Consider the following 15,125-nt stretch of genomic DNA (forward strand, 5'->3'; position numbering starts at 1 on the left):
CCACCCCCAGAGATTCTGACTGCTGCATGGGTACAGGAATGTACACCTGATGATTTTGATGTTCTAGCCAAAATTTCCACCCACAGGTCATGATTTTCCACACCTCCCAGTGTTTGCATAGGCTGTCCCTTCAGCCTGGACCACCATTTCTCCACAGGGTCATCTTTTAAGACTCGGCTCAGCCAGGCACGATGGCTCACACCTGTAATCCCAGCACTTTGGGAGGCCGAGGCAGGTGGATCACCTGAGGTCAGCAGTTCAAGACCAGCCTGGCCAACATGGCAAAACCTCATCTCTACTAAAAATACAAAAATTAGCCGGACGTGGTAGCGCATGCCTGTAATCCCAGCTATGGGGGGCTGAGACAGGAGGATTGCTTGAACTGCTTGAACCTGGGAGGCAGAGGTTGCAGTGAGCCAAGATCATGTCATTGCACTCCAGCCTGGGCAACAGAGCAAGACTCCATATCAAAAAAAAAAAAAAAAGACTTGGCTCATCGCCAGGAGTGGTGGCTCACTCCTGTAATCCCAACATTTTGGGAGGCCAAAACTGGAGGATCACTTGAGCCCACGAGTTTGAGACCAGCTTGGGCAACATAGTGAGACCCTGTCTATACAAAAAAAAATTTTTCTAATTACCCAGGCATGGTGGCACGCTCCTATAGTCCCAGCTACTGCAGAAGGGTCACTTGAGCCCAGGAGGTCAAGGCTGCAGTGAGCCTGTGATTACACCACCACATTCAAGACTGGACAACAGAGCAAGACCCTGTCTCAATCACTCAATAAAAAGATAGCGTATCTGGCTGGGCACGGTGGCTCATGTCTGTAATCCCAGCACTTTGGGAGGCCAAGGTGGGCGGATCTTGAGGTCAAGAGATCGAGACCATCCTGGCCAACATGGTGAAACCCCGTCTCTACTAAAAATACAAAAATTAGCTGGGTGTGGTGGCATGTGCCTGTAATCCCAGCTACTTGGGAGGCTGAGGCACAAGAAGCGCTTGAACCCAGGAGGCAGAGGTTGCAGTGAACCGAGATGGAGCCACTGCACTCCAGCCTGCAGGCAGAGTGAGACTCCGTCTCAAAAAAATAAAAAAAAGATAGTGCATCCTGGGATAGATGGAGCTCCCGGGTGTTGATCCAATATTCTTGTCACCCTCTCCTCTCCACACCCCTTGCTTAGCACAGGGTCTGGTACATACCAAGCCTGTAACACATGCTCATTTCACGGACAGATGATTGCCTAAGACAGACTCCAGTCTGTTTTTCTCCCCAAAGTCCTTTCCAAAGGTCCCCACTGCCCAGTCAAGTCCCACCCTGTGGCTTGGGGATCAGGGCCTATGGCATCCAGGTCAGACCCCACCCTGACTCTAACTTGACCCTTATTCCTGTGCTTACTCAACAGCCCCCGACACCAGAACTTTGAAGACATCCTGGATTTCCTGATGCCTCCCCCTCCAGTGTCACCTTGCACCCCAATGCTTTCTACCTAAATGCAAGTGCAATACCTGCTCCTCTCTCAAAGCCTAGCTCAAATGCCACCTCCCACTCGAAGCCTCCCACCATCCCCAGTTAAGAATTCATCACTCCCTCAGTGCTGCAGCTGCACTCTTCTCAGTCTCCCTTGACTTCCAAGGAATTGAACTTTGCCTGTGTCCCTCACAAGGCATCAAGTTACTCCAGGGTGTGGAGGGACTGGGTTTTCTAGCCATCTTTCCTTGCAGTCCCCTCCCCTCAGCATCTGAGCAGGTCCTCTGTCACTTGGTGAAGTGGAAAATGACAGAAGGTTCCACAGTGGAAGAGTGGGTGGGAAGGGACATATGTCAGGGGGTCCCCTCCCTACAGCAGTGACCACCCAGCATCCAGTGGGGGAGTGAAGGGCAATGAAGGGTACATCCTGGGGTCCAGGCCAACCTGGCTCTCTGCTCGGCGGGGCAGCCCTTGTCATCCAGGTCCACACAGCTGCAGGAGAAACAGTCTCATCAACAATTCTGGGAACCACCCTCTTGGGAACCACCTTTCCAGCCTCACAACAACCCTGGGAGGGGTGTGGCTGGGTCATTATCCCCATCTGACAAAGGCAGAAACTGGGCTCAAGGCCATCAGTGCTCCTTCTACCACCTCACAAGGAGACTCCTTCTCCAGCCAAGGAATCGGCATGCCCCGCTCCCCTGCAGCTCCTTGTGGTGGGTAGGAAGCGGGGAGGGGCACCCAGAAGAGCAAGCCCGGGAGCTCAACTATTCCCTCCATAGAAGAATCCCAGGGTAAACCCATACCACTTCTCCAGAGAACGGTTTGGCAACACCTATGAAATATTATCTATGACCCAGCAGTTCCTCCTCTGAATATAGACTGTACATACTGTTTGCAAATGCTTTTTTCACTTAACAGAATCTTGCAATGTTTTTCCATGTTCTAACACCGTGATCTGGATCTAGGATCCATATGGATCTGGACCCATATTCTTTTTTTTTTTTTTTTTCTTTTTTTTCTTGAGACGGAGTTGCGCTGTGTTGCCCAGGTTGGAGTGCACTGGTGCAATCTCGGCTCACCGCAACCTCCGCTGCCCAGGTTCAAGCAATTCTCCTGTCTCAACCTCTCAAATAGCTGGGATTACAGGCGCCCACCACCACGCCTGGCTAATTTTTGTATTTTTAGTAGAGACGGGGTTTTGCCATGTTGGCCAGGCTGGTCTTGAACTCCTGACCTCAGGTGATCTGCCTGCCTCGGCCTCCCAAAGTGCTGGGATTACAGGTGTGAGCCACCATGCCCAGCCTGGATCCATATTCTTTTAATTTTTCTCATTTAGTTGTCTTTAAATTAAAATGCATGAATACATCCTTGTGATAAACATTGCCAGCACTGTATACCCACTAGGGGGCATACAAAAGAGGGCTCACTTGTGTATGGAGCTCAATTGCAATAAACTGCAAAAACAGGGAAACAAGCTCAATATCCCTCAAAAACAAAGTGAAATTACATCCATGTTACAGGTTGAGTAATTAAAAAAAAAATAAAGATGGTAGATCTGTCTGTACTCACAAGAAAGGATACCTCAAGTCAGGGGGAAAGCAAAGTGCAGAACAGCATCACCACACCTGGCTAATTTTTGTATTTTTAGTAGAGATGGGGTCTCGCTATGTTGGCCAGATTGGTCTCGAACTCCTGATCTCAAGTGATCTGCCTGCCTCAGCCTCCCAAAGTGCTGGGATTACAGGTGTGAGTCACCACACCCAGGCTCTTGACACTTTTTGGTTTACACAAACAGCAATCTTATTTGACTCGACCTAATATAAATGTAGTATGTCTATATAAGTGCGCAGAAAAGAGCCTGGAAGGGTGAACACACAAGTCAATGCGGTGGTTCTCCCAGCAGACAGGAGAGACTGGGTGGACAGGGAGTTGAGTGAAAGGGCACGTTGGCTTTGTAACATTTATACTTTTATGTTACTGAAAATGTTTATCACAAGGATGTATTCATGTGTTTCATGTGTAAAGACAACTAATAAGAAAAATTAAAAGAATAAGGTAGATCACCATGTTAGAACATGGAAAAACATTTCAAGGTTCTGGAAAGTGAGAAAAAGCAATTTGCAAACAGTATGTATGATCTATGATTCTATTTGGTAAAAAGAAATATATGACTGGGCATGGTGGCTCACCGCTGTAATCCCAACACTTTGGGAGACCGAGGCTGGCAGATCACCTGAGGTCAGGGGTTCGAGACCAGCCTGGCCAACATGGTGAAATCCTATCTACTAAAAATACAAAAATTAGCCAGGCAAGGTAGCACGTTCCTGTAATCCCAGCTACTCAGGAGGCGGAGGCAGGAGAATTGCTTAAACCCAGGAGGTGGAGGCTGCAGTGAGCCAAGATTGTACTACTGCACTCCAGCCTGGGTGACAGAGTGAAACTCCATCTAAAAATATATGTGTGTGTGTGTGTGTGTGTGTGTGTGTGTGTTAGAATGTGCACAGATAAAAATAACTGGAGAATAATATTAATATATGTTAACTTATATATACATATTAGAATGTGCACAGACAAAAATAACTAGAGGAAAAATATTTCAAATTATTAACAGTGGGGATAGAACTGCTAGGGCATTAATTTATATTTCATGTTTTAATTTTACAATTTTAACAATGTGTTATTTTTGTCATCAGAAACAAGATATGACAAAGGGAGAGTTGGTCCCCTTTTATAGTAAGAGCCCCAGAAAGACCCCTGAAAGGAAAGTCCTCCTTTCTGCAGAAAAGACCGTTGGACTCACGAGTGGGTGCAGTTGATGGGGCAAGGCTGGCATGCGCCCTCCTCATCTGGAAACTTCCAGATGGGCATGTAGGAGAGGTCAGGTTTCACACCGCTGGGGCAGCGGGCCACGCAGAAGGGAGGATCCTTATAGTGGGCACAGGCCACACACTGGTCAGCCTCCTGGCGGGGCAGAAAAGGTTTGTGGGGGGCTGGCACTGACACCCCCAGGGCAGTAGGATCAGGCCCTTAGTTGGGTCCCCTTTGTGCTTCCCAAGGCCACCCAGCAGCAATTTTCGCCATGCTCCTGGGACAAACACCCTTGCTCTTCACCCAGTCTCTGTGGCCCCTCCCTCGGGGCCCTCCTCCAAGCTTGATCCTGGGCAGGGACTTGAGCCAGAAAATGGGAGGCACCCAGAGAGGAAAACGCATTACCTAAGGTGTAACAGCGAGTAACAACAGTCACTGCTCTGTAGAAAGCCTTTCCCGTGCTTCACTGTGCCAAGCCCTGTTTAATTTCATTCTTGCCACACCCCAGCAAGGTAGGTATTATTACAATACCCATTTTAGGAATAAAAAACCAAGGTTGGAAGCAGGACCTGGGTCTGAATCCAGGTAGTCTGACGCCTGAGCCCACAGGGCTCACCACCCTAGCACAGCCACAGTCACAGCCACCAACACAGACCTCCTTAGAACCTTTTCATAGTCTGAAGGGCCCCAGTGTCCCCCAGGCCCCTTTTCTGCCACTCTGTTGCTGTTCAGGTTTGAGCGCTGAGCCCTCTCCAGGGATATTTTACCAGATAGCACACCCTACTGCATCTCGCCATCCTGCCAAGTCCCTGGCAATCCCCCTCGCTGCCCCCCTCCACCCAGCTCTGAGCCCGCCAGCAGCTCACCGGTCCAAAACAGGTCACTGAGCCATTCTGGGGCTGACACTCAGGGTGGCACAGCAAACAGTGCCTGGCATTCACATACTCCCTGGGGAGCCTGAGAGAAGGGACAGTGGTGAGGGGGTCTGAGAGGAGCCCCATGCACCCCTCCAGCCACCCCTCTCCTCCGCCCCTCATACCCCTGCAGTACTCGGCATTCCTCCACGCACTCCTGGCCCCGAAGGAACTGGCTGCAGTTGACACACTGGGTGGGCCCTGGACCCCAGCAGTGCCCTCGGGCGCACAGCTGGTGGCAGGCCAGGCCCTCGCCCACTGCAGTGAGGAGGAAGGGACCGCAGGGGACTTTTAGGGGAGGCCCCAGGTCCAAGTGAACCAGGGAACTGGCTGTGGGCATGGCTGTGGGCTGGAGGGGTGGGGACAGGTGGGGCCGATGTAGGGAGAGGAAGAGTTCTGAGATTTCAGAAACAGAGGGGGAGGGAAGGATGCCAAGGCAGGTAGGACCCAGCTAGAGAAGCCATGCCAAGAGGCCAAGCCAGCCAGAGCTGTGCTGAGTCAAGAAGGGTGCACAGAGACGGGCAGTCTGCACAAGTCCAAGAACGCTGCTGCCAGGGCCCCCTGGGCACGCTGTGTGCTGGCAGATGGGGAGCGTGCACATTGGGCTCCCTGTCTTACCACACTCGTCCTCTGGCCGGTTGGCAGTGTGGAGCAGAGCTTGGTGCGGGTTCCGAAAGAGCTGGTCCCAGGGCACCGTGTGCACGAAGCAGAGGTGGGTGTTATGGTGGATGAGGGCCAGTCCACTGCCCAGTTCCCTCAGCGAGCGCAGCCCCAGCCAGCTGATGCCCAGCCCTTGCAGGGTCAGCGAGTAGGCGCCACTATGGGAGAAAGGTGGGCACCTTACCACGGACCCCTTCCTGGTCAGCAAAGGCTATTCTCATCTTCCTCCATCCCCAGCACACTCTGCAGACTTTCATGGAAAGGTTACTGCTACAGGAGTACTCCCTCAGGCCCAAAGCTTCCCACAGGGACTCCTCCCTGGGACTCCTCCCCATCAGGCCCCCTCTTTCTCAGTGCTCACTTGTGCAGAATTCGTCCCCGGATTACTTGCAGGTTCTGGAAGATGCTGAGGTCAGGCAGGCTGTCTGGCCATGCTGAGATGTATAGGTAACCTGCATGCAGAGGGTGAGATTAAAGGAGTGGGGACAGGACAAGGACTCCCAGCCCCTGCAGAGCAGGATGCAGAGACAGAGCCCACCTGTGATCTCTTCCAGAGTCTCAAACACTTGGAGCTGCTCTGGCTGGAGCGGGGCGGTGTTGGAGGCTGGGTCCCTGGAGGGGTCAGGAGAGGAGTCAGCAGGGCCAGGAACAGGGTGGACATCACTCCCAGCACTGGCCATGCCAGCCACTCCCCACCGTGAATGCCTTCACTCAAACCCTTTGCCCATCGAGCCCAGCTGTTCCCATCCTGGGCTTCAAAGCCCAGGCCTTAGTTCGGCAACATCTATCAAAACAGTATTTATATCCTTTGATCTAGAAATCTTATTTCTGCCTGGGCTCAGTGGCTCACGCCTGTAATCCCAGCACTTTGGGAGGCCGAGGCGGGCGGATCACGAAGTCAAGAGATGGAGACCATCCTGGCCAACATGGTGAAACTCCATCTCTGCTACAAATACAAAAATTAGCTGGGTGTGGTGCCACGCGCCTATAGTCCCAGTTACTCGAGAGGCTGAGGCAGGAGAATCACTTGAACCTGGGAGGCAGAGGTTGCAGTGGGCCGAGATCACACTACTGCACACCAGCCTGGCGATAAAGCGAGACTCTGTCTCAAAAAAAAAAAAAAAAGAAATCTTATTTCTAGGAATGTGGCCTAGGGAGACACTGGCCCATGTTCCCAGAGCCACACACAAAGTGGAACTGTTTGTAAGAGTGAAAATGGAACATGATCTAAATGTCTATTAGTAAATAGGGGAGCTGTTAAATAAAACCCTGAGCCACCCAGCCACATAATAAAAACCAACATTTAGGAGCACCTAGTATCTGCCAGGCACTGTTCTAAAAGTTTTACAAATATTAACTCATTCAAACTTTATAATCATCTGGCCAGGCATAGTGGTATAACCATCTTATGAAGTTGGGACTGTTCTTGCCCCCACTTTACAGATGAAGAAACTGAGGCACAGCACAAGGGTCACATGCCTAGTAAGTGGTAGAGCCGGGTTTCAAACCTAGGCAGTCTGGCTCACAAGTCTGGGCTCTTAGCTGCCTCTCCTTGCCGCCACCTGCTCTGCAGCTATTGAAAGAACAAGGCAGTTCAACGGGAACTGTCATGACCGGCTCTCAAAGCAAGGTGCAGACAGTGCTCCCTATATGTTCCCATTTACAGAAACCAACCTCCCCACCAAAACGATGAAAACCACACTTCACTGTGTGTGTGTCTACAGATGCATAAACGGTCTAGGTGAACACACACACTGTTAACCATGGTCCCCTCTGGAAAGGGGAGTGGAGGTAAAGGAAGTGTGAAAGGGAATTTTTTTTTTTTTTTTTTTTTTTGAGACAGGGTCTCATTCTGTCACCCAGGCTGGAGTACGGTGGCATGACTTCAACCCACTGCAACCTCCACCTCCCAGGCTCAGGTGATTCTCCCACCTCAGTCTCCCTAGTAGCTGAGACTACAGGTGCGTACCACCATGCCTGGCTAATTTTTTGTGTTTTTTTGTAGAGATGGGATCTCACTATGTTGCCCACGCTGGTCTTGAATTCCTGGGCTCAAGCAATCTTCCTGCTTCAGCCTCCCAAAGTGCTGGGATTACAGGTGTGCACCACGGCGCCTGACCCTTTTTTTTTTTTTTTTTTTTTTTTGAGACAGAGTCTCACTCTGTCGCCCAGGCTGGAGTGCAATAGCGAAATCTCAGCTCACTACAACCTCCACCTCCCGAGTTCGTGCAATTCTCCTGCCTCAGCCTCCCAAGTTGCTGGGACTACAGGCGCATGCCAGGAAGCCTGGCTAATTTTTTATATTTTTTAGTAGAGATGGGGTTTCACCATGTTGGCCAGGCTGGTCTTGAACTCCTGACCTCAAGTGATCTGCCTGCCTCGGCCTCCCAAAGTGCTGGGATTACAGGCGTGAGCCACCGTGCCTGGCCCCAATTCATTTCTTATTGAAGTATAACTTATATACAATAAAATGCACCAGGTGTGGTGGCTCACGCCTGTAATCCCAGCACTTTGGGAGGCTGAGGCGGGCAGATCACGACGTCAAGAGATCGAGACCATCCTTGCCAACATGGTGAAACCCCATCTCTATTAAAAATACAAAAATTAGCTGGGCATGGTGGCACACACCTGTAGTCCCAGCTACTCAGGAGACTGAGGCAGGAGAATTGCTTGAATCCAGGAGGCAGAGGTTGCAGTGAGCCGAGATCGTACCACTGCACTCCAGCCTGCTGACAGAGCGAGACTCCATCTCAAAAAATAAAATGAAATAAAATAAAAATAAAATAAATAAAATGCACAGACTCTTATCACACAGTTTGATGAGTTTTGACAAATGGATTCACTCATGTATCCACTACCCCAATCAATATACAGAACATTTCTATTACCCCAGAAATGTCCTTGTGTGCCTCCCTTTTGAAGCCCCCCACCCTGGGGCAACCACCGTTCTGATCTCTCCCACCACAGAGTGGTTTTTTCAGTTCAGAGCCTCACATAAAGGGGATCAGACAGTATGGAATCTTGTCTCTGGCTTCTTTTGCTCAATGTAATGTTTCTGAGATTCATTTATGTTGTATCGGTAGTTCGTTTCCTTTGGTTGCTAAGTAGAACTTCACCAAATGGATACACTGCCACTTGTTTATTCCTTCACCTAGTGATGCACATTTGAGTTATTTCCAATTTGGGGATATTTTGAATAAAGCTGCTATGAACTCAAAGGGAATTTTACTTTATCTAGATGGTCTGACCTCCATACAAGTCCTTGTTCACGGATAGCATGTCATTTACAAAAATAATCACCCCCACCCACCAAAGGCCCTGCTCCTCTGGTCTCCCATCTGCTTTCTTTGCTTTCTTGATCCCCCCACTTCTGTCTCCTGCCATCCCCAAGAGATGCTGCCACATCTGGATCCTCAGGACTCTGTCTGCCCTGACACTGTTTCAGGTCATCGTGCCCACTCTTACCCATCAAAGCTCTCCGGCAGAAATGCCAGGCTCCCAAAGATCTTCTTGCAGCCAGCAAACTCCTGGATATTGGCACTGGTAACTGCCCTCACCTCTCGCAAGTGCTCCATGCCCAGACCATAGCACACTGAGGAGGTGGGGGTGGGTGGGGAAGGGGCCGTCTCAGCCTTCATACCGGGACAGGTCAACAGCCACATGAGCATCAGGGTCCAGGCCCCTCCCCACACTGACAGGGGATATAGGGACACTTGTAGGGCTGAGGGGGGCCAGGGGTAGAGAGTAGAAGGCAGAGACTAGGTCCCAAGAGGGTCTGAGGAAGGATAGGACAGGGTGGGCTGGGCCAGGCTGCATGCGCAGAGGGACAGGAACTGCAGCTGGCCTCAGGGGCAGTGAGTGGGTACCTCGGGCACAGGGCTTGCTGCACTTCTCACACCGCTGTGTTCCATCCTCTGCTGTCACCTCTTGGTTGTGCAGGGGGCAGACGAGGGTGCAGGATCCCACGTCCGTAGAAAGGTAGTTGTCTAAGAAGATCAGGAACATGTAGCCACATACCCTGGCCCTTCGTGCACCACCATGAGCAGCATTACCGTGCCCAGGCACAAGAAGAATAATATCAACCAATACTTAAATGCCCTACCACGCATCAGCACCTGACATCCATTTACCCCTCACAACAACCGGACGGGATCAGCACTGTGAGATTCCCATTTTGCAAAAAGGGAGACCAAAGCAGAGAGTTCTGTAAATTATTCAAGGTCATTGTGCTAGTGAGTGGAGGAGCGAGGATTTGAACCCAAATGGTCTGGCTCTACATTTTGTCCTCTTCCTAACACAGTCAGCCAGGATCTGAAGACCCACTCCTGTTCCTGTGAGAGGAGGAAAGAGGTTCCCCAGGTCTGAGCCCAGTCCATAAACGCCCATCAGTAAATAGGTGATCTGTTAAATAAAACTGAGCTAGGCCAGGCACGATGGCTCATGCCTGTAATCCCAGCACTTTGGGAGACCAAGGCGGGCGGATCACTTGAGGTCAGGAGTTCGAGACCAGCTTGGCCAACATAGTGAAACTCCGTCTCTACTAAAAATACAAAAATTACCCAGCCATGGTGGTGCATGCCTGTAGTTCCACCTACTCAAGAGTCTGAGGCACAAGAATTGCTTGAATGCGGAAGGCAGAGGTTGCAGTGAGCCAAAATTGCACCACTGCACTCCAGCCTGGGCAATGGAGCGAGACTCTGCCAAAAAAAAAAGTCCGGGTGCAGTGGCTCACGCCTGTAATCCCAGCACTTTCAGAGGCCGAGGCAGGTGGATCGCCTGAAGTCAGGAGTTCGAGACCAGTCTGGCCAACGTGGTGAAACCCTGTCTCTACTAAAAATACAAAATTTAGCCAGGCATGGTGGTGCACGCCTGTAATCCCAGCTACTCAGGAGGCTGAGACACGAGAATAGCACGAACCTGGGAGGCGGAGGTTGCAGTGAGCCGAGATCGCGCCACTGCGATCGAGCTAACTAAATTCAGTCTCAAAAACAAAACGAAAGGTAAAACTGACCTCGCCAGGCTATAGAATAAAAGCTAACATTTAGGAGCACTTAGTACACACCAGGCACTGTTCTAAGAGCTTTACAAATATTAACTCTTTCAAATGTTATAACCATCTTATGCAGTTGGGACTATTCTTGCCCCCATTTTACTGATGAGGAAACTGAGGCACAGCTAGAGGGCCACGTGCCTACTAACTGATAGAGCTGGGTTTCAAACCCAGGCAGTCTGGCTCCCAAGTCTGGGCTCTTAGCTGCCTCTCCTTACTGCCACCTGCTCCACAGCTGTTGAAAGAACAAGGCAGCTCGGCAGGAACTGTCATGACCAGCTCTCAAAGCAAGATGCAGACAGTGCTCCCCATATGCTCCCACTTACAGAAACAAACCTCCCCACCAAAATGATGAAAACTGTGTTTCTCCCTGGCACTCACAGGGACAGGCAGTCACACAGCTGGCGCCGAATGTATACCGGCCCTCGGGATTGGGCATGGACTCAAACGTGTCTGTGTTGTAGGTGACCAGGGCTGGGCAGTGCAGCTCACAGATGCCACTGTGGTTGAAGTGGAGGCAGGCCTGGGGGGACAGGTGGCTGGCTTTCACTCTGCTGTTTTGCCCTGGTGTGCCAGGGGCAATAGGGCAGTACCAGGCAGGGTGCCCACCCCTTACATCCTGGGGGGTAGAGCACATTGGGCACAAAGCAGAGGCACATACCAGGCAGTCAGAGTGCTTGGGGCCCGTGCAGCCGGCAGCACACTGCTCATGGCAGCAGTCAGTGGGCAGTGGCCCCTTGCAGCGGGCACAGCCACCGGCACAGACAGTGCGTGTCACTGTTGGGCAAAGGGTAGGATGAGGGCTGAGTGGCGCCCTGGGCACCAGACCCTCATCAGCATCACCTTCTAGGGAGACTACCTGGCCCAGGGGAGACATCCCAAGCCTGTTATCCCACCCCTCCCATGTCACCTGTATGACACCTGCATTCCACCCGGCCCCGGCCCTCCCCTTCCCTGACTCCAGGCCTCCCTGAGACTCACGGCTCTGACAATCCTCAGAACTCTCTCCCCAGCAGCGGGAGCCCTTACACACCGGAGAACAGGGGTGGCCTGAGGACAGAACCAGAGACAGGCAGTGAGAGAGATGTCTAACAGCGAGAGGACGGGTTAATAACGGAGAGAGGCACAAACAGCAGCAGAGGCCACGAGGCCAACTGCACAGCAAGGGAGGGATCCAGACAGGCTGAGAGGCCCCCAAACCAGAGGCACAACCTATAAGCAGAGGGAGACAAGACAGAGAACCCCAGAGATGCAGAGGCACAGAGAGATGGCAGGAGGGACAGAGAGGGAGGAAATGGGTGGTGTAGGTGGCTGGGGCAGTGGTGGGCAGGCACTGGGTTGTAAGTTGGGAGTTTGGGGCTGGGGTCAGGCTGTCTGAGAGAAGAGGCAGCAGGGAGGGGCACGGCTTACAGGCCCGAGAGCGGTTGGTGTCTATCAGTGTGAGAGCCAGCTGATTGTTCTTGTGGAAGATGTCCTTCCACAAAATCGTGTCCTGGTAGCAGAGCTCGGGGTTCCGCTGGATCAAGACCCCTCCTTTCAAGATCTCTGTGGGGTGAGCAATGATCAGAGGACCCTTTCCCCTTCTGTCACCTTCTGCTTCCCTTGGGGCCCTCCTGCCTTCTAAAAGAGGAGCAGGCCTTTTAAACAACCCCCAGATTCCCCAGGGAGGAGAGAAAGCTATCTTCACCGTCTTTGAGTCCCACCACCACCACACCCACAACAAGAACAAAGCGAGAGCCAGGGAGGAGTGAGTTGTCCATGCTAGGTCCAGATGCTCATGTGGACCGCAGCTCTCTCCTTCCCTCTCACCTCTACTCTGGGCATGCTGCTTGGTGGTTAAGAGACTGTGGAGTCTGAAACTCAGCCCCATCACTCACTAGCTGTGTAACTTTTGGCCCTTATATCTGCAAGCCTCAGTTTTCTCATATGTAGAATGAGAATAACACTGATTCTTTCCTGACAGGACTGCAGCATGACTGAAATGGGCCATGCGGGCAAAGCACCTGGCACCCAGACTCTGGGGCAGAGTTGGCTCCAGGGCCAGCAAATAGTTACATAGGTTGTTCACTGTACACTTCACTCAGCCAAGTGGGGGCAAAAACCCAGCCTGCATTCTCACGATTGAATTATATGTGCTGACGCAAGCTGCAACTTCCCAGGAAGAAGGGGAATCTTTTTCCAATCTTCTGAGGGCATCTTCCCGGGCTCTGCCTGCGTCTGCCCAGAAGGGACACCACTTCTAATGCACACAAAGCCTCCCCCTGGTTAGCAGTGGCCCTGGTCAGCTCTGAATAACCAAGAGAAGGTTTCAATGACGGTGAAGGCCACCTGTGAGGCTTCGAAGCTGCAGCTCCCGCAGGCCTCCTGAGGAGGCCCCTGTGACAGGGGTGGTATTGTTCAGCGGGTCTCCATTGTCTAGCACGGCCAGGGCATAGTTGTCCTCAAAGAGCTGGGTGCCTCGCACAATCCGCAGCCTCTGTAGTGGGACCTGCCTCACTTGGTTGTGAGCGATGAGCACGTAGCCCTGCACCTCCTGGATATCCTGGGAGGGGGAAGCAGGGTGGGGCTGAAATAGGAACACTGCCACCCCCCAGGGCCTCCCTGGGATTCCCCAGTACTTGGAGATCTTGGGCAAGGCCCCCAGCCACTGAGCAGTCCTGTTCCCGCTTAAATAAAACGATAAAATAGAGATAAAGATCACGCCCTACCTTGCCTCACCAGATTCTTATATGATCAAGAAAGATAATGGTGGGGGGGCATTTCATAAACTCCGAACAGGTGCCCTGCCCTCTCTGTATCTCAGTTTCTTCATCAGTGAAAGCAAAGGCCTGGATGGGATGGCGTCTGCAAATTTTTTTTTTTTTTGAGACAGAGTTTCACTCTTGTTGCCCAGGCTGGAGTACAATGGCACGATCTAGGCTCACCGCAACCTCCGTCTCCCAGGTTCAAGTGATTCTCCTGCCTCAGCCTTCCCAAGTAGCTGGGATTATAGGCATGTGCCACCATGCCTGGCTAATTTTGTATTTTCAGTAGAGACGGGGTTTCTCCATGTTGGTCAGGCTGGTCTCGAACTCCCGACCTCAAGTGATCTGTCCGCCTCGGCCTCCCAAAGTGCTGGGATTACAGGCATGAGCCATCGCACCCGGCCGGCGTCTGCAATTTGACAAACCAAGCATGTGGCCCCACTCCAGGGTCTGTGGACATGATCCAGCAGGTTGGTTTGCACTCTCCCTCCTGTTCATAACCTTTTCACAGACATTTCTCTTCTGAGCTTCACAACTGCTCCCAATATACAGATAGGGAAACTGAGACTCAGTGAAGCTAAGGGGGTGTAGGCCACATTCATAGGGCTTGTCAGTGGCAGAAGTGGGCCTGTAATCCACCTTTCTCACCAGCCCTTTCTTCTGCTGTAGGTGGGAGAGGGATAGTGGCTGGAGCAGGTGGACAGGGGACATGATCATGCTGGCAAGAGAGCACAAGATTTAGCGGAAACACAGACGCATCCCATCCAGACATGACCTCGGCCAGCCACGTTATAGAGAGAGTCAACTGATTCTGCAGTAAAACGAATGGGGGTTAGATGTTAGAAAGGACTTCCTGGTTGAGAAACCACAACAAGAGAGGAAACAGAAGGGCAGGGCACCTTCTTCTGCCACCCACCTGTAAACAGAGGGCTCAGCCCAGCTGGAGGCAGGGCCTGGCTGGGTTGCCCACGGGCCTCACCTGCAGGAAGGACAGGCTGGCATTGGTGGGCAGGTAGGTGAGTTCCAGGTTTCCCTGCACCACCTGGCAGCCCTGGTAGAGGTGGCGGAGCATGTCCAGATGGGTCTCGGGACTGGCAGGGAGCCGCAGCTTCATGTCTGTGCCGGTGCACACTGGCAGGAGAGAGCAGATGGGTCAGAGGACACTGGTGGGGGACCTTCTCAGACCTGGCCACCCCATCCAAACTCACTCCAAGTCATGCCACCTCAGACAGGGAGAAGCCTGACTGAAGGACCCCTCCGCCCATGTCCCTTGCACACTGCAGGTTTAACAGCAGGGAGAAAGCTTGTGTGCTTGGGAAGTAGAGGGATTTCAGGGGAAAGGCTTCTTCTGACTAGGCCCACCCTGTGCATTCAGAGGCTGCCCCAGCGTGCCAGCCCTGGGGAGCTCGCTCGCCAGTACAGGGTGTTGGCTGGCAAAGAAAGGCTTCCTTTGTCCCAAAGGCACAACTCAGGGCAAAGG

General features: G+C 52.1%; 1 protein-coding gene across 6 annotated transcripts in view; it reads right to left on the minus strand.

Annotated features, from left to right (window-relative positions):
* The window catches only part of ERBB2 (erb-b2 receptor tyrosine kinase 2), a 40,379-nt gene that overhangs the window by 6,925 nt on the left and 18,329 nt on the right, over positions 1-15,125 (minus strand). For 3 of the 6 annotated variants that reach the window (XM_055388200.2, XM_019027084.3, XM_004041820.4), the window contains 15 exons: positions 14,625-14,776; positions 13,230-13,443; positions 12,312-12,446; positions 11,883-11,951; positions 11,563-11,678; positions 11,283-11,424; positions 9,718-9,837; positions 9,317-9,443; positions 6,390-6,463; positions 6,213-6,303; positions 5,810-6,009; positions 5,317-5,449; positions 5,144-5,234; positions 4,270-4,430; positions 1,911-1,958 (listed from right to left, as the gene is read on the minus strand). In XM_055388200.2, the coding sequence (XP_055244175.2) occupies positions 1,911-1,958; positions 4,270-4,430; positions 5,144-5,234; positions 5,317-5,449; positions 5,810-6,009; positions 6,213-6,303; positions 6,390-6,463; positions 9,317-9,443; positions 9,718-9,837; positions 11,283-11,424; positions 11,563-11,678; positions 11,883-11,951; positions 12,312-12,446; positions 13,230-13,443; positions 14,625-14,776 (1,873 nt within the window). Of the gene's footprint in view, positions 1-1,910; positions 1,959-4,269; positions 4,431-4,580; positions 4,683-5,143; positions 5,235-5,316; positions 5,450-5,809; positions 6,010-6,212; positions 6,304-6,389; positions 6,464-8,479; positions 8,595-9,219; positions 9,222-9,316; positions 9,444-9,717; positions 9,838-11,282; positions 11,425-11,562; positions 11,679-11,882; positions 11,952-12,311; positions 12,447-13,229; positions 13,444-14,561; positions 14,777-15,125 lie in introns of those variants that run through there. The other 3 variants (XM_055388203.2, XM_055388202.2, XM_055388201.2) reach the window with 3 other exon arrangements.

The sequence above is a fragment of the Gorilla gorilla genome, chromosome 4, assembly GCF_029281585.2.
Source record: "Gorilla gorilla gorilla isolate KB3781 chromosome 4, NHGRI_mGorGor1-v2.1_pri, whole genome shotgun sequence".
In the NCBI taxonomy this organism is placed as follows: Eukaryota; Metazoa; Chordata; class Mammalia; order Primates; family Hominidae; genus Gorilla; species Gorilla gorilla.